The sequence below is a fragment of the Mercurialis annua genome, linkage group LG5 (genome assembly GCF_937616625.2).
Source record: "Mercurialis annua linkage group LG5, ddMerAnnu1.2, whole genome shotgun sequence".
Taxonomy (NCBI): Eukaryota; Viridiplantae; Streptophyta; class Magnoliopsida; order Malpighiales; family Euphorbiaceae; genus Mercurialis; species Mercurialis annua.
Genome location: NC_065574.1, coordinates 10863520 through 10883369, shown reverse-complemented (window position 1 = coordinate 10883369; position 19850 = coordinate 10863520). Strand labels below are relative to the sequence as shown.

The 19850-nt window shown below is 29.5% G+C and overlaps 1 protein-coding gene and 1 long non-coding RNA gene across 2 annotated transcripts; both read left to right on the top strand.

Annotated features, from left to right (window-relative positions):
• The first annotated feature begins 2697 nt into the window (after positions 1 to 2697).
• On the top strand, positions 2698 to 4707 carry LOC126682812 (uncharacterized). The gene is made up of 2 exons (XR_008790796.1): positions 2698 to 3048; positions 4514 to 4707. It is a non-coding gene; the product is annotated as an uncharacterized LOC126682812 (long non-coding RNA).
• Positions 4708 to 8884: 4177 nt separating this feature from the next.
• Positions 8885 to 15035, top strand: LOC126681455 (ent-kaur-16-ene synthase, chloroplastic-like). The gene is made up of 14 exons (XM_050376995.1): positions 8885 to 9029; positions 9153 to 9205; positions 9748 to 10039; positions 11022 to 11202; positions 11511 to 11716; positions 11793 to 11916; positions 12000 to 12097; positions 12174 to 12388; positions 12540 to 12649; positions 12751 to 12846; positions 12942 to 13157; positions 13776 to 13917; positions 13982 to 14227; positions 14733 to 15035. The coding sequence occupies exons 1-14, from the start codon at positions 8966 to 8968 to the stop codon at positions 15033 to 15035; spliced, it is 2346 nt and encodes a 781-aa protein (XP_050232952.1). The 5' UTR covers positions 8885 to 8965.
• Positions 15036 to 19850: the final 4815 nt, after the last annotated feature.

Below are 19850 nucleotides of genomic sequence, written 5' to 3'. Positions count from 1 at the left end.
AATTAAAGAGTGCAATAACCAAATACAAGTCCTATATACTAGCTATTATTTATATTTAGAGAAGAGACTGGGTTTGGCTCTCTATACGTGGAGAGCCAATTTTCACTCTTTATTTCATATTTCATCAATTATATTTAATTTTTAAATTAAATTAAATATATATTATTTTTAATATATATAATTTTTACTTCTCTAATATAAAAATAAAAATAAAAAATATATTTAATTAATATTTATTAGAAAAAAAGGTACAATAAAGAGTTAAAATTAAAGAGTATTGGAGTAAAATTAAAAAAAAGTAATCTTTAAACTTAAAATGTTTTTTATTTAAAAGAAGATGCTCTTTATTATAAAGAACACCATTGGGGATGCTCTAATATTATAAATATTTAAAAATCAGTTATAATCAAAAAGTCGTGCTGCATAATTTAAATAACCTACAAACACAATAAACATACACAAATCCCACAATTTAACTCCAAAAATTTACAATCATCATAATAGAAAAACATGAAAATGCACAAAATCGTTAATATAATATGAAAAGACAATATTATATATTGTTTTTTTATACATGCTCATGACGAAAAATATTAAAAATATCAGAAAATAAAGAGGAAGAAGAAGAAAGCAAAGAAGAAGAAAATTAAAAAAAAAATGAGGCGATAGCAGGGATAATGATAACGATTGCTAGTTATGTAAGACTGCTCAAAAGGAGGGTGAATTGAACTTATAAAAAATAATTATACTTTAAAAAGTAGCTTAATAAATTATCAGACAGATAAAGCTAATTTAAGTAGAGCATATGCTAAAAAAGAAAAAAAGTAAAGAGCTAAAAAATATATCACACAGAGATTTATAGTTGTTCAGCAAGTGTTTACTTTCACTTTCCAAGGTATCCCCAACTTGCGTATTCCATTATCGGTTTGTATTCCGAGCTAAAAACAAAAACATTAAAAATACAGCACTAAAAACTACTCTCTTTAGCCTGAGATTTTCTCTCCTGATTTTTCCAAATCTTAAAAACTCTATAACTAGTAAACTCGTCAACTAGGCATTTACAAAACCTCTCAATAATAACATGCTCTTTTGGAATACATAAAAACCTCACAAATACATATTAACATATAAGTATTTTTGAATATAAAAAATACAAATGAATGAAACTCAATAAAACAGTGATTAAAAGATCAAATAATGCATAAAAAATATTCTCCCACTAAAAGTGCATTTTCTCTAAAATCTCGCTTGAAAAGAATAAGTGAAAAAGATGTACTATTTATAGAAAAATACCAAAAAATAGCCTTATAAATATTTTTTAAAAAAATTCTTTTCAATTCAGGTTTGTTAGGTTATAAGACAGATCAATATATTGTAAAACCATTCAAAAATGTATATGAGAAGAAAATCATGTGAAAAACTGTTAAAAAGATAATTTCTTTCTCATGTACAATCAGTTTATTCTTTCATGCATATGGACATACTATAAGACAATCAGCCTAATTTTTTTTTTTCAAAATTGTCCTTTAAAATAATTGTACAAGAATGTTCTATATGCATCTAAAATATTTTTGAGCTTCAGTCTTTAAAACTTATTAAACCCAAATATTGTTACAGAGAAGATTAACACAACGTGATGAGCAAGCCCAGCTTGAATATTTTTTGAATTGGCTCTTCAATTTTATACTCTTCATCTTCAGTCTTAACTTCTTCATCTCCCATGTTAGATCTTGCTTTGCTCAAATACCACATAAGAGCAAACATTATATATTACTTAACAAAATTTTAGATCAAAAATTAGGAGTAACATTTAACCAAGAATCTCCCTTATTTTAATGATGACAAAATTCTGAAAAGTAGAGCCAAATAAAAGCTAGAAACTTCAACTAACTATGAATATATGATATGTATAAAATATAGGATAGCTTAACTATCACCTAAATTGGCTCCCCTTGAATTTATGGCTACCTAATTTAATTTCTTTAATTGTTTCTTATTCCAATCTGAATGATATATGATTAGATCATCTTGAACAATAAAAGTCTATATCAAGAATTTTTAAGATTAGTTTATATATGTACACAAAAATAAGCAGAAAACCAAAAGAATAAGATCAGAAAGAAAATGGGAAAGCATATAAAGCAAGTTCAAAAGAAGTTGGGAGAGCAAATAAAGCAAGTTCAACCTAATATAAAAAGAAAGATAATAGCCTACCAAAAACATAAATTAAAAGTTCAACAACATAAACCAATCCTAAGCCACCTACTCTATGATTAAAATCAAATAATCTCAGGCTTATCCGCAAAAGCTGTTTCACCAGGTGAGGACTTTTGGATGGTCAATTTTATGATTAAACAAGTGGTCCTAAGTTTGCGAGCAGCTCAGTATTCGGCTCGATAAGATCTCGGTTCGTGTTCGTTCGCATTCTAAATGAATCGAACTCGAATATTTTTTTAAGTTCGTTAATTCGTTTAGGTTCACGAACAGCTCGATTAGTGGTTCGTGAACAAGCTCGTGAACGAGCTCGAATAAGAGTGCGTGAACAAGTTTAGGAACGAGCTCGTATATAGTTCGCGAACAAGCTCGTTTAAAACTCGATTAGGTGTTCGCGAACTAATTTATATTTAAATTAATTTATATAATATGTTATATAATTAGGGTTAACAAAACTACGTAGTTTTGATATGAGAAAACTTATAGCCCTAAAATGAATAAATGATATACTAAACTCTTAAAGTCTAAATTCCAAAAACCCTAATCTAATGTGTCACCGCCTCCAAGACTCCAACTCTCACAGTCACTCTCTTCTTTGATTTTTCTGTCTTGGCCACATCGTCTTTGTTGCTTCAACACCGGTTATCTCTTCACATCATCTTTGTTGGTTTGTCTCTGTTGCGTCAACGTTACAGCTCCTTCGTTTGTCATCATTTCTGATCCGACGAGCGCCTCTGTTACTCTAAGCTTCCAACTGAATTTTGGCCGCCTCTACTGCTTCAAAAGCGTGCTTCTGCTCCTATTCTTCATCGTCGATCAGTCTTCTTCTCAAAGGTAAGTAGTTTAATATAAATTAGTACTGATTTTTTTATTACTAAATCAAATCAATAAAAACTGATTAAAAGTCAAATTAAGCATAAGTATACATGTTTAGAAAGTGCAGGTGCAAATTAACCTAATCCAGAAATTATATGAAAGTGCAGGTGCAAATGAGTGCTAATTAACATAATCAACTTAGTTAATTTCTGGATTTCTTTTGAATTTTGAGAATTAATTATCTTATTTTATGTTTAGGTCTAAACTATGAGTTAAACTGATGTCATGAAAATGCTTCTAAGTTGATTGCTTAATCTCCAAAAGTAATAAGTCTAAATTGATAGTTTTTAAAATCTTTGAAAGTTACTGGATATTGAAATTTGTTTGAATAAGGTCTGAAAATCAAAGAGTTATAGTCCTGTATTTGATGCTAAAATTTGCTTTTATTACTATTTTATGTGTATTATGAAGTATAATGTTCGTAAAAGCTATTTTCTATATTATATAAGATATTATTGCATACATCGCATATTATATGTGATTTGAATTGTATTGTATTAATTTGTTTGATTGTTTTAAGTATAAGATTCCGGTTTGCGATCCGAGGGAACAACTACCTATTGGGTGTCAATAGGCTGTGTGATCAATAGTGTCGGGTAAGTCTTAGCAAGCAGAAATAGACTAACTTATTTGTGAGAGCGATACGAGGTCAGCATGGTTGAACTATCCCGCGGCCTGTATCTAACGAGTCACCATGGTTGAACTATCCCAGGACTCCGAATGATCGTTGGATTTAAGATGGTATGAGGCATGTTGGTGGAACTATCCTGGTGCCCGACCAGATGGTTGGTTGACATGGTTGAACTATCCCGTAACCTCCATCAAGATTAAAAAATTGTTATTGTTTATGAATACTAGGAAATGCCTAGTTCAGGATTGTTTATAAGATTAGGGTTTCGATCCGATCAAATACTTGACTTATATTGTATATCGTATAAATGATTGTTTTAAATGCGATGTTATTTTTACAATACCGTTAGTAATTTGTAATCTCACTCAGCATAGTCTGACCCGTTGTATTTAAACATTTTCATGTGCTTAGTGTCTGAACTTGGCTAGAGTCCACCTTTTTGGATCTGGAAGTCGTCAGTCGCACGTATAGTTCCTGACTTCCGTAGAGCTGCAGTAGTAGTCCCAAGTTTACAGAGTCGTGGCCTTGACAGCAGTGTATATGTTTGTTGTTTTACTTGCTATCCTTGTTGATATCTTTTGTAGGCTACGTCTGTGTTGTTTTATTCACGACACCAGTTGCCGGTGATATATATTAGATACACTAGTATATGTATATTATCGTGGGGCCAGTACGTGGTACGGAAGCTAGAGCCCATATGTTTAATAGAACGACTAGTGTAAATATTTGTATATATGTTGTATGTTTTCTTCCATATATTTGTTATTTACGAAAAAGTTTTTATGATTTTAGGCTTGCTACAGGTTTTGGAGCTACCACTACCATTCCCTAGCGCCGTCGGCTCAATAATTTTGGTCATGACATTTATGAATTGACATGTTGTGGTATGTCGACAACTGAGAGGTCGTTCATCATATGCTTTAGTATGTTATATTTGTCTGAAGTATGTGTTTATGAAATAATTGTCGAGATTGATGTTTGATGCTTGGGTTTTGTTGAGCTCCCTATGTTTTGAAAAGACTGAGATTACATTTTGAATGCATTTTTTCTCTTTCTCCGGATTTATAAAGAGTTGTTGTGGGTTTAACTTGAATCACCCAAAGTGGAGTTGAGCTTGATAGTTGTAATGACTCGGCTAACTCGATGATTTTATGGATAAAGATATTTTAAGTATTATAATCATTGTTTTTAAAAGAGGTTTTGCAAAAAGACTTTAGTATTATTCCGTGAAGAGGAATCAGAATCTGCCAAAGAACCTCTATACCGCTCACCCTGTGAACATCTCAGAATCTTCCGAGTCCCTCCATTTTTGTGAGAAGATATAACCAATTCAAATCTAATCCGAATGACAATTGTTTTAGCCCATTTAATCGCTTAAGAATCACTTTCAAACAGCTGCGTGACATTGATTTATCCACTGTAGTCAATACCATCATCGACAACTCTTCAAACTTAACCCGTAAAATATATATATCTGATATTAACATTTGTGTTATTATTAATAAATAATTTAATAATATTAATTTAGATTTTAATTTAGATTTTAATTTATAAAAAAAATAGGTGTTGGCGGTGGCGTTCCGGTTGCCGCCGCCGCCCCACCTATGTAAAACGCCCTCCTAGGGCGTTTTCTGCTTAGAGGAAACGCCCCAGGAGGGCGTTTTCTGCTGATGGAAACGTTCCAGGAGGGCGTTATCTATCAGCAAAAAACGCCTTAGGAGGACGTTTTCTGCAGATTTACATCAAAAAAATTAAAAAATTCGAAATTACAAAATTTAAATAATAAAAATTACTCCGTAAGTGGATGGAACACTCGATTCCGGTTTTCGATATTCGTTTTCAGACGAATTTCAAGCGTCGCCCGTCATCGAATTCGAATGAGGTGGAGAGAATGTTCTTTTTTAAAAAAGGGCAAGTATGTAAAAAATAGGGGCGGTGGCTAGTAATTAGATGCGTGGAATAGTAACATCCTAAAAATATCATTTTTAATATATACAACTTTTAATTGTTCCTTTATTTAGTTTTATATTCTATACTGTATAATTGACTTTTTTTTATAAAAGAATATTCCCTTTATTGTACATATACATGTTGATTAGTTCTGCTTTGTCTTATTGATTGTAAATTTTGCTAAGGAACACGTTACCAACTTTGGAAATAAAGCTTATTTAGTTGTTAAAGTCTTGACTTTTTATGCTTTAAATATTTCAACTACCTAAATTTAATAAAATTATGTTTTGGATTCTGAAAGTTTATTTTTTATATAGTTCAATACATTTCATTATTATTTTTTATTTAAATAATACACTAGGACTATCTAATAAGTAATTACAGCCGGTGAGACTTAATTCAAGTGGATAAAGCGCTTCAGTGTATTTCTGAAATCTCGGTTTCGAATCTTAAAAGGTGCAGTGTTTAAGACCAATGTAAAATATAAAAATTTAACTGCTACCAACTAACTACTAATGTAAATAAATTCTAACTCTGTCAAACAAAATAACTACAATAAATTTTAAAAGTCCCGTAATATTATTGTCCTTTGTAGTTATAATACATTTTGTTATGGCTGTTGGCCAGAGATAGAGTATCTTTGAATATTGCTCTAGTGAATTGAAGTATTTTGTCATCTGATAACCTCCATTGTTCTTTATGTTTGGATGATGAAACTATATATATATTATTTTTGAACAAAGGGTCAACGCGCCCCCTGAACTTGTGACATGTGGTCATCTAATTCAATTTATACTTTTTTTGAACAACGAACCCCAAAACTCTTCAATTTTGGATCAGATAACCCCATAATTATATTTTTAAAACGTGTAAAATCCAATCGGAGGCGAGAGATACAAAAAATAATTAGATATTTTTCTAATTGTTGCGATATAATTATTCTAAATCTATTTTTTAAAATATAAATATAAATTATCGGGTTATTTGACCCAAAAATGAAGAGTTTTGGAGTTAGTTGTTCAAAAAAGTATAAATTGGGTTAGATGATCCCGTGTCACAAGTTCAGGGGGCGCGTTGACCCTTTTTTTATTATTTTTCAGTGTCATTTTACTTGTCTTGCTTGGACTACGATGCATGCTTCGTATGTGTAATATTCATTGGGTGGTTCGCTATCCTCTACATGATTTTTTTTATCATTGGAATTCGCTTCCGAGTAAGAGATGCCAAATACTTTGGCAAACTATATAGTTTTATTGTGTTTGAGAATTGTAGAAAACATGAAATAAGAGGGTTTCAACAATACGTTTATTGAGATTGATTCGGCTGTGTACGTTGGGGGTTGCAAAGTGGTGGAATACTACAAGGATAACAATTATAGATTTGCCTATTTCATTAATGTTGTATATCAAAATTTATTTTTCTTTTAAAAAATTTGTTAATTTTGCTTGTCTTGTTTAAGAATTTTGCCAATTGCCGTTTTGTGGTTGAGCTAATGTGTCCATTTTTATCCAAAATAAATAAATAAATAAGACATCAATATATTTAGAGCAAATTATGTTGAGCTTCATGAGGTATATCATATTTAACTGTTTGATGCCGTTTGTTTCAAATGTCTATTTCTAGTTTCAGTTCAGTTAACTATTAGGTCTCTCTGTTAATTTTGACACTTATTTTCAAACAATTTTATACCCGCTTTTAATTTCCCGAGGGATTTGATCCCTCACTTTAATTTTATTAAACGATTTACTACCTCACTTTTAAACGATTTGCTATCTCAGTTTCAATTTTGTTAAACGATTTGGTCACTCAGATTAACATAAGAGTTTTCAATTAACAGAATTAAAACTGAGAGACCATTAAATAAACTTTTGAAATAAGAATATCAAACTGTTAGTTATGGTAATACCTAAGAAATCTCAGTGTAATTTACTCAAATATGAAAATATAGTAAATTTTTGGGAAGCACAGTAGGTAGATTATAATTACTTGATAGAAATAAATTTATTTTATTAATAAATGTGAAGTATTTTATTTATGTGGTTGTCATATGAAATATGAATAATTGTTGATTAGTTGACATCGGTGAATATACTATTATTACTTGTTTTCTTTAATCACTATAATTAATCACTTGTATTTTAGTACATTATATTTGTGTAGTTTGACAGTGAAATTGAGAAATATAAACCGTTAAAAAACGTCTTAGAATAGTTCAGGAGCCGTTAAATAATGCCCTTGAAGGATTCAAACTCCAACCTTTCACAACTACTTTAAACCCTAAACCCTAAACAATTAAAATAAAGAATTTTAACTGCAATAATTCAGTAAATTTGAGTTAAATTTATATTTTTTATAGGCTTAACGTCTTAAAAATATCAAATCTTTCCGGATTAGGTCAATTCTTATTAAACCTTTCAAAACACCAATTTTAATTGATTTTTGATAAATACATTTCAATTTTAACCAATCACTCATTATTTATAATATAATTTTTTTAACCAATGGGGGTTGGTCCAAGTGGTAAGCGGCTTGATATCGCTTAAGTAAGGTTTCAGATTCGAGTCTTGTGAATGCAGAAAATTCCTACCAGCAGAGTCACCCACCATGCCAGGTGCGCGACGCGGGTCGGATCTGGATTAGTTAAGGCGAAACCCTGAAAACTGGATGGGCTAAGGTCTATCTCGTACGGTTGTTTTCAACAAGTAGTGCAATCAAAAAGCATTCTCCTATCGAGAAATTCTTATGTAGACTCAGTCTACCACGTCATCCGTAGACTAAGCCAATCATATTATAACACCTCATTAAAATGAGGGTATTCATGTAATTTCGTTTGTTATTTTCCATAAATTATATCCTAAATTTGATAAGTAGTTTTTCAAATGAAAAAAGATTAGACGTGGTTAGAATTAAAAATATTATAAAAAGTTTGATATTTTTTTGAAAAAAGAATAAGCAATTGCCTAATGTAAATATTAAAAGTTGACTAAATTTTGTGTTTTTGAAAGATTTGGCTAGAATTGACGTCAACCGAAAAGGTTTAGTACTTTTAATACCTTAAGCCTATGACAACTAGATATTCTTTATTTTTAAAAAGATAGTAATATATTATGAATAATACTAATATTCAAGATATGCTTTTAATGCCACATCTAGATATACGAGTATAAAACATATATATATGAACTTAAAATAAAACTTTCCCATTTCTATAAGTATAACAGTTGAGCATCTACCCACTTTATTCCTTCAATCCTCAATGTTCTTTCTCTCCTTGCAACCAAAGAAACTGTTTCCATGTCGCTTCTCATCAGAAATTTTCTTACATTTGCAAGTGAACGAAAAATATCTCCATTATTACGTAAGTGGTATTATCTACAATTCAACAACGTTTTTCTCGGTTAATAGTTTAATTATGAAAATATTTCCATCATTACATATGTAAGTAACTCTCTTTTCATGTTTGGGATTTTCTTATAAGCAGAAATATCTTGTAAGCTTACAGAATTTCAGGGAGTTGATACAGAAAACAATATGGTAATTCTTAATATTATATAGTTATAGTTATATCATGGGTAATTAATTATGGTGGTACCTAAATTATTGCATTTGTTTACATTTTGGTAGCCAAACTTTGATTTATTTCAATTTGATTACACAATTTTAATGTTTTCTTTTTAATTTGACTATTAAACTTTAATTTTATTTCAATGGGAAGTATTTGGAAATAATATGTATATGTTGCAGCCAAGTTGTTTATTTGTTATTGTCTAAAAACTTGACATATATGAATAATTTTGCTAGAAAAACTCCTCGTTGATTTATAATTATCCGTAAGTGACAAGTTTTGTTGCAATATGGAAAAATCCAGCTACCACGTTAGCATTTTGGCTAGAAAACTTTTGTTGAAAAAATCAAAGTTCAGTAATCAAAATTAACTGAATAAAAAAATTAACCGAATAAAAGTTCGATCACCAAAGTGATATAAAACGACGGTGTAGGTACCCTCGAGATCAATTCCCCCATCTACATAATGAAATTACATAGATAATAGTTTGACATGATGTTTAATTAATCAGGATGAAGTAGAGAAAACAACAACAAAAAGAATTAAGGTGGTTGAGAAAGCAAAACTGTCAATATCATTTTATGATACAGCATGGGTGGCTATGGTCCCTTCTAAAGAATCAAAGGAGAAGCCATCATTTCCAGAATGCTTGGAATGGGTTATGGAGAATCAGCAAGGTGATGGATCATGGTGCCATAATCCATCCTACCACCCATTGCTTGTTAAGGATTATCTCTCATCTACTTTGGCTTGTGTTCTTGCTCTTCACAAATGGAAAGTTGGCCAATCTCTCATCAAAAGAGGTAAAACAATATTCTTTACCTTATTTATTTTAAGGCATATTGAATTTATAATATCCACGGTTATATCTCATTTAAATATACTCTTATCTTTAACCGCTGCTTGTTTAGTCTGTCATTTTTGCGACCTTTATCAAATATACCTACAACTCGTATTCAGAACTGATGTTGAGCAATATTATACATGCACGTTTACAAAATATACCTTATTTAACATATATATAATTTTGTGTCATGTTACTGTCAAGAATGATGGGCTAAACTGACAAAATTTAAATTATGATGATATATTTCACGAGTTATAATTGTAAGTAGATAAATTCATTTTTCTTTATTTTAATGACTGAGCGCAGGCGAAAAAACTTTCATATTTCAATAGATTTTATTTGTAAATATTGGCCGTAGACATGAGTTGTTCAGATATCATTTTGATGCAGGTGTGTATGGAGAATTGGAGTTTTCAGAGAATGAACTAAAAATTTCGATTATAGCAGTTTTATAATTCTGTCCTAGTTTGAGGTGTGCGATTTAGGCGATTTATGGGTCTAATTTCAATTGAAATAGGCCAAACGATCGATACTCACCATCTACTCTCATATAGTCCGTTGTTTTAGGACCAATTCAGTCGTTTAGGCCTCTAAAAATGCAAGTTATATTTTTAATTAATTATACTTATTTTTAGTTATGGTGCCTTGAATTTCTTTTAATTTCATATTAAGATATGATTAATTTTGATATTTATACGTAAGTTTGAGATTTTGATAAGCAGTTTTTGAGTGTTACAAAAGTTTTTATTTTATTTTCCATCTCGAAATTCAATTGAATCAGCAATTTTTTGGATGCTTAATTTCTAGAATTCATTAAAACATTTATTAAAACTAAAATGGTTTTTGTAAGTTAAAATTTGGCATTAATCTATCAATCAACATACTTATAGATTTATTGTTTCCGCTACACATTTTATTAACTTCTATCTATTTCGTAGGTCTAGAATTTATTGAGGCCAATTATTGGGCTGCCACTGATGAGAGACAATTGACACCAATTGGGTTTGATATTACATTTTCTGCCATGATTGAACTTGCAAAGGAATATGGATTAGAGCTTTCTTTTCTTTCTAAAACACTTGATGTATTACTACAGAAGAGAGACAGTGAAGTGGCAAGGTATTGTTCAATTTTAGTTATCTTTTGACATATAAAATAAAATGTTATTATTTTCATTTTCGAATCAATTTTAAGTATATCTTTGAGTCAATCTCAAATAATTCACGAATTAACTCGACATGTATTTATCGCTTAAACTAAATTAATATCTCTATTATAGTTAACAATCATTGCTATTGAGACTCCTAAGTTGGACATATGATGCTCCATTTAAAAAAAAAAATCATTTCTTGACATTTTAATGACATCGTATCCGAATTTATTTAACAATTTTTACGGTAAATGATCATCATATTTAATTTCTACAGATGTGAATTGGAAGGAACCGAAGCCCATCTAGCATACTTAATAGAAGGGCTTGGAGAAAAGTATAAATGGGAAGAGATAAGTAAACATCAAAGTAATGGATCATTTTTTAACTCACCATCAGCAACTGCAGCTGTTTTGTTTTACAATCATAATCCACAATGTTATGATTACTTGACCACCCTTTTAAAGAATTCTGACAATACAGGTAAAAATATATATATATTTTTAGAACACTAATTTCTTTATCTTTAATGATTAATTGTTATATTGTAATTTTTCAGTTCCCACTACTTATCCATCGAAAATCTATAGTCAGCTTTGTGCAATAGAAAATATTCAGAAGTTAGGAATTGATGATATGTATTTCAGAACAGAAATAGATAATACTTTGGATAAAATATACAGGTAATTATCCAATAACATTTCAAATATCTTACATAGATAATTTGTAGATGAAGCATTTTGAACATAAATATTTATTTTGGTAGATTATGGGTGCAAAGAGATGAAGAAATATATTTAGATGTGAATTGTTGTGCTTTGGGATTTCGTCTGCTACGATTGAATGGATACGATGTTTCTTCTGGTATGTATTTAATATATTATCTTTAATTTTCTTTCAAACTTTAGAACAATTATTGAACATTTTTCCTATTTTGTAGATGCACTAGCACAAGTTTCTGAAGAAGAATATATTTTCAATTCAGCGGGTCCACAATTCAAAAATACAAAAACAATTTTGGAATTATTCAAAGCCTCAAAATTAATGATGTATGAAGATGAACATGTTCTTGAGAAGTTAGAAGTTTGGACATGTTCTCTTTTGAAACAACAAATATTGACGGGTGCCATTAACGATTCTAAACTACATGAAGAGGTACGCAAAGTAAATGAAATTAATTTGGTCTGTAGTTTTTCAATTGTACTTACTTAGTTATAATATTACTAAAATATAAAATAGGGGATCAAAACAATTTTATATAAAGGAAATGTGTTTCTTAACTTGCTTAATATATGAAATTGTACAGGTTGGTCATGCTCTAAAATATCGTTACGACAATCTAAATTTTCTTGAAATAAGGTGGGAAATAGAGCTACAAAAAGCAACTTCTGTTCAACTTGTGAAAGCATCTTATAGGTAAGCCAGATTTGTTGATTCGTAGTTAAATAAGACCTTTTAGATGTGAGCATAAGACTTGTTAATCCAATACATTATTATTTTTCTGAAATCCATAACAGTCTCAATGACAATAACATCGAGTTGTTGGCGCTGGCCATCCAACAATATAACATCTGCCAATCGTTGTATCAGAAAGAATACCAAGATCTTGAGAGGTACTTAGATGTTTATGATTGTGTTTTTTTAGGAAAGACAAAATTAAACGTCAAATTTGTTTTGTTTATTAATACATATAAAATTATAAGTGCAGATGGGTTAAGATTTGCAGATTTGAGGAACTGAATTTTGCAAGACTTATGCTACTTAATTGCTATTACACCAATTCTGCAGTCCTCGTTGCTCCCGAATTGGCTCATGCTCGAGTTTCCATTACCAAAAACTGTGTTCTAGCTACTGTTGTTGACGACTTTTTTGACATTGCCGGTTCAAAGGAAGAATTGGAAAACTTAGTCCAGTTAGTCCAAAGGTATTATGCTTGCTTTATTTTTGTTGAGTTTCTAGGTGCAAAACTCAATAGATGAAGTGTATAAATCTTAATCCAAATTTCTTCTTTAGCGAGTTATTCATAGAAAAAACTCATTTACTAATTAAAAAGGCTCATTTGGCGTGCAATATTGTAATAATTTCTACTATCTAACTCGATCAGATTAAATATTTTTACAGTTATCGAATTAGAGTTTTATATATATATATATATATATATAAAATAGTTATCGAATTATAAAAAATATAAAATGGTTATTGAACTATATTTTTTTTACGAAACGGTTGCCGAATTATAAAAAAATTTATAATGATTATCAAAATATTGCTTTTCTATAAAACAGATACCAATTTGTTGTCTGGTTGTATATTTTTGCCTTGTCCACATATATAATTTGATAACCATTTTGTAAAAAAAAAAAAAATAGCTCGATAACCATTTTGAAATTTTTTATAATTGTTTTGTGAAAAAATTATAGTTAGCTAATAATGTTTTAAAATTTGATAATCTTTTTGTAAAAAAATCTATAGTTTGGTAACAGTAAAAATATTTCACCCAACTCAATGACTAATTAACTTTGCATAAAATTCTCCCTTATAGGTGGGGGGAAACATCAACTATTGGCTACCACTCGGAGCAAGTTAAGATCATTTTTTCAGCACTTGAAGATATGATTAAAGAGCTCGACGCCATTGCATTCAAATATCATGGAAGAAGCGTTGAGCATCACTTGGTCAAAATAGTAAGATTTTTGATTTGTAAAATTTAATTTATATGTAGCAATACTAATATTGTTTATGTTACAGTGGTATGAATTGCTCAAGTCTATGATGAAAGAAGCTACATGGGCTCGAGAGAATGCAATACCTTCATTAGATGAATACATGGAAAATGCCTACATATCTTTTGCATTAGGACCAATTTGTCATGTAACAACATATTTTCTTGGGATAACATTACCTGAAGAAGTAATGGTAGGGCCACAAGTGTATGATCTATTTAAGCATGTCAGCCTGGTTGGACGACTTCTTAATGATCTCAAATCTTTCAAGGTACTTAAAAATTCGGGTAATTGATCCTAAAAATACCCAAAGTAATGTTTTTTTATATTTTGTTGACTAAATTTTAATTTGTTTTATTTTGGTTACTAAATTTTAATTATATTTTAAATGGGTTTTCCTAGTTAAAATGAATACATGGTAGCCAAAATTTAACACGTGACAATCGAAATTTATCACGTACACATAATTTCATTTTGGAAGGGTGTTTCAAGATTAAATTATGCATATATGGAATTTTTAAGTAAAACAAGTAAAATTCAGCTACCATATATGCACTTTTGGCCGAAAAACTTCCTTAAAATAAAATTAAAATTTAAGAATTAAAATAAGACAAATTAAAGTTTGGTCACCAAATTAAAAAAAAATACAATAGTTTGGGTACCCTCAAGATTAATTATCTTAATAAATCACTTTCTAGTAATTGCTTGTGTGCAATTGTTGTTTCTCTTATTTTTATAGTCTAATGCATGTGCAATTTACTGCTTTAAATTCGTAGAGAGAACGCGAACAAGGTAAATACAACAGCGTATCACTACGTGTACTTCATAGTCAGGGAAGTATGACAGAAAAAGAAGCTATTGAAGGGGTAAAACGAGATATTGAGAAGTATAGGAAAGAATTGCTACGACTCTCTGTGCAAAAGGAAGAGAATTCGCCTCCAAAACCTTTTAGAGAGTTATTTTGGAACTTTAGTAACGTATTGCATTATTTTTACATGGATAATGATGGCTATTCAAATCCTAAAAATAAAATGGCCACTGACGCAAAAATTGTGCTTTGGGAACCGATTTCTCGTTGAAATAAAAATTCTTTTTTTTTTCTTTATATTGGTAATATATAAATTCTGATTTTACACTTTTAGTTGTACTTTTAGTGCCATAATATTTAAAAGCAAATAGAGAATTTATTAATTTAATAATATATTTAATAGCAAAAATAGACAATTCTTAAAGAAAGAAATTAGTCATCATACACCATTTTGAATTATGCGATCTACTTAGTATTAAACATAATCCAACTTCTACCAACCACCTTGAGTCTATAGAATGGAGTGATAAGGAAGTTGTAGAAGAAAAACTATTCTTTATGTACATACACAATTATCAGTCTAGTTCGCCACAAGGGATGAAAGCAAAAAGGAAATAACCACTAGTCCAACACCCACGAAAAATGAATAGGCTCTTTCAGAACTAAGGTGTTTTATTGATATATATATTTATAGACTTTACAATCAATGAAGCAAATGAATATGGAAAAGTTACAGATAAAGAAGTAAATTTGTACAGATACTAATGTCTATTTTAGTACTGTTCACATAGCTAATTTATAGGAAAATATTGCTTGATTGATTTCCATTATGTGATTGAATTCCAACAGGACTCCTTAAATTACTCTTCATAATTCTTTTATTTGAGGAAAGACAATCACACCTTAGTCAACTTCCTTATCACTCCATTCTATAGACTCAAGGTGGTTGGTAGAAGCTGAATTATGTTTAATACTTATTGGGGTGGAAACAAATGAAATGAAAAAAAAAATAGTCCAAATATCAATGAGCCTTATTAGAAAGAATATTAACTTAGTCTAAAGATAGGAAAACAATATTTTTAAAATTAATGGGTTAGAGCAAAAATTGAAGCTATGAAAAGGTGAAAAAAATGACATGTTAGATATGGAACTTGAATTGGCACAGAAAGAAGAAGATCATTTGTTGGATTTTGTAAATTTTAATTAAGAAATGTGACAAAATATCGGCAATGATAGAATTGGCCATGAAATTATTGAGCTTTCACAACATCAATTAGTAATATTCAAGCAATGAAATAGTTTATACATAGCTTACTATTTTAGTTTTTTAATTCTTCTCTTACATTATTAAGCTTCAAATGTTTCATAAAACAAATTAGTCATGGGATGTCACTCCCACGACAAACCTTCTGCTTAAGACCCTAGAAAACAAATAGCTTCCGGTGGTTTGGCGATCGGACGAGGCTTCCAAAGGACTTAGGATGACCCTTGGTACGTAAAGAAAGCTCAACTTATAAAAGAAATAATTGTGGAATCATTTCCGAGAGTTGTAATGATTTGCTCATTCATTCGTGGCTAAAGTATGAGATCTAGAGAGTCCATGATCGTTTATTTGTGATCGTATGATTCATTTTATCTTATACATGTGATATATAATGATGGATTAGATGCATGTTAAAATGTTGATTGCATATTTCATTTTAGGTTACATATGAGATACATAAACATGTATCGGATGCATACTAAAATAATTAATGTGCTATATGAGACCTTAAAGACTTGAGAACCAAAGAAAGCTTCCAAATAGTTGTAATATTAAGTTTATATTGTTTTATCATTAAGTTAATTTATCAATGCCTCTCCATTGAAGCAATAAACTAACACACTTTGATATCATCTTGTCGGCTATGGATACATAGGAGTGAGGGTGATATCGTCAAGAGTCGTTATTGAGTTTATTGTTAAACATGAGATGTTGCGGATGTATCAATATAGTATTCCGCCATATCGGCAATTAGGCGTACCCCGAGTCAGTGGCGGATCCAGAAATCTCGTATGGTGGGGTTCATATATATATATATATATATGTATACATACATACATACATACATACATACATATACATACATATACATACATACATATACATACATATATGTATACATATATGTATACATACATACATATATGTATACATATATGTATACATATATACATACATATACATATATATGTATATATATATACATATATATGTATATATATATATATAAGAGAGAGAGAGAGAGAATTTAAGTAAACTTTTAGTTTTTTTAGAGTAAACTTTTAGTTAAATGATGTTAAATAATAAAATTAATATGTTACTATTATTCTTAGTGAATTTTTATATTCTATAAATATTGCATAATTATATCATTAGTCAGACTATTAGATATATTAATTTAACTATATGTTATTAATAAGTATTCAAACACTAATTAATCATTTGATTATATATATCGAGTTTGATAAATAAAAAAATTGAGAAATTATTAGACTTAGTTGCACACAAATTATTATTTTATACAGTAGTTTACTGAACAAAATATATATACATCGACTAAATTATGAATTAATAAATAAAACTAAAATAAATAATTATATTTTTTTGGAATTTAATAATTCTTCGCAATAGAAAAATATATATGGGTACTTAACTAGTCAATTTCCAGCTACATTATTTAAAACTCTAATTATAAATTTTTAATCTAAAGTCTAATACTTGATAATATTATACTTATACACCATTTATTCTTTTTTATTGTAAAATTGTAATTTTGATCATGGATGCATATGTCACGACTTATGGTTTCAAGGTTAAGATTTTAATTTTCAGTTAAGATGTTATATGTATATACGTATAAATTTTTCATTTCCTAAAAAAAAGGTGGAGTCCATCGACCCTACCCTCCTACACATGCATCAACTAGTATCTATCAATTTGAATAATTCTTCATATATTATTCAAATTGATACATCCTAGTTGATTCAATGGGCTAAACTTAACTAATAGCGGAACCCAATATCGGCAATTAGGCGTACCTGAGGGTGAAAGTTTTAGGAGCCAGAATGATTGAATCTCATATGAGATATGATGAACAACAATTTTTCACTTTTAAAACATTTATGATCCTAATATCGGCAATGTGTACCTGAGGGAAACGAGGAATGTTTATATAAGACTTCAATCACTCGTTTGAAATCTTTTCCAACAAATATTTACGTTTTCTAGTTTAGAAGTGTAGGATTCAAAAAGATAGGGGGAAGTTGCTTTGATTAAACATAAAATTATTATGGTAAAATATACAAAATAACATGAATAATAATTAGAAATCGTTGCTATCTTAGAAATGATAAAATTAAATAGAATACTTTAAAGTAACATTCATGATAGTAATTGGCTAGTGGTTAAAAACCGTTTTGATTGTTTAAGATATTTAGATACCTCTAAGGCAACTGCGGAAAAGAAATGCACATCGGTTAACAAAGAAAACACATTTTTATTGTTTAGATGTAGGACTTTACAAATCAGTACTGAAGATATTTGGAATGTTTGAAAGGCGTATTGGTCAATAAAAGAAAGTGTTTGTTTTGTCGAACCTAATGACATTGGAAATGAATTTGCATTGAGTATTGGGAATATTTCAAAGGCAAAAAAGAGAGAAAAGACAATTCAACCGAGAATATATATATCTCGTGTTCTAATACAAATAGCTCATCTAAAATTTTGGGTATTGGATACCAAAACTAATTCTCACATTGTTTATCCTTTATAGATTTACTAAATGTAAAAAAGATAGAAAATGGTCCAATGATCTTAAAACTCAGAAATAATGCAAGGGTTTGCGATAAGAGTTAGAGGATCAATTTCAATTTTTTTATAAAACCTAAGTTGTACTTAGATAAATGTTTTGTGCTTATTCCAACTATAGAAATATCATGTCCGAATTTGTTGATAAATTTGGTAATTGATTTTCTATCTACAAAGAATATTTATAATATTATGTTCGAGAATACGGAGTTGGGTATGGATATGTATAAAATAATCTTTATTGTTTGAATAAAGATGTTTAGTGCAAAACATATTTTGGAAATGAATACCATAAGTAATCAAACCTCTGAATAGTTTTGGCATTTAAGATTAGGACATAATCCAATTAAAGAGAGACTTAATAAGTTAGATAGGATGGAAATTTTGAACAATCAGGGTTCTGCATCACTTCTGACTTATGTGTCATATCTTAAAAAGCAAAATAACACGATCACCCTTTGTAGGACAAAGTGGTAGAGCTAAAGACATTTAAGAAATCATACGTAGTGATGTATGTGGTATGTTTAGAGAAACGAACTAAGGTAAATACTTATACTTCATTACTTACTCCAAAGATTTATCACAATATGGTTAAGTTTGTCTTGTGAAGAACAAAGTGAAGCTTTTGAAAAAGTTCAAAGACTTCAAGAATGAAGTAGAAAATCAAATTTAAAAAAATATTAAGACTTTACGATGTGATCAAAAAGAGAAGAATACTTGAGAACAGAATTTGCTAAAGGCGTGTAGTATTATTTCTCAAATTACTCTTTGGGAAGATAATGGTTGAATGGTGTGTCTATCAAAGAAGAGGGATCGTACATTGTCAGACATGATATAATTGATAATAAGCTATATACTGACTTACCCATTTAGTTACAGGTTCATGCACTTCTTACCGTAAATGAAATTATGAATCTAGTTCCAACTAAATCTGCTCCAAAGATACCTTATGAGATATGGTATGAAGTCAAGTTTTAAGGATGTTAAGATTTGAATATGTTCAGAATATATCAAAAAATTTATATCCGATAAGTTAGAATCAAAGTCAATAATGGAAAGGTGATATCCTAAAGACATTTTAGGATATTATTTCTATATTCCAACCGAACAAACAATCGTTGTTAGTCGGTGGTAGTCTTTCTTGATCAAGAGTTTATTCAAGAGGGAGACTAAGGAATGAATATAAAATTAGATGAATAGTCATCTAGTTACCAACAAAAGAATGAATCGATAAAA

Excerpts from the sequence above, each read along its gene's own strand:
- LOC126681455 (XM_050376995.1), top strand. The coding sequence starts at position 8,966 with ATGTCGCTTCTCATCAGAAATTTTCTTACATTTGCAAGTGAACGAAAA. Across the intron at positions 12,389-12,539 it reads ATTCTAAACTACATGAAGAG|GTTGGTCATGCTCTAAAATA; the intron begins GTACGCAAAGTA and ends GAAATTGTACAG. Across the intron at positions 13,158-13,775 it reads TTAGTCCAGTTAGTCCAAAG|GTGGGGGGAAACATCAACTA; the intron begins GTATTATGCTTG and ends TCTCCCTTATAG.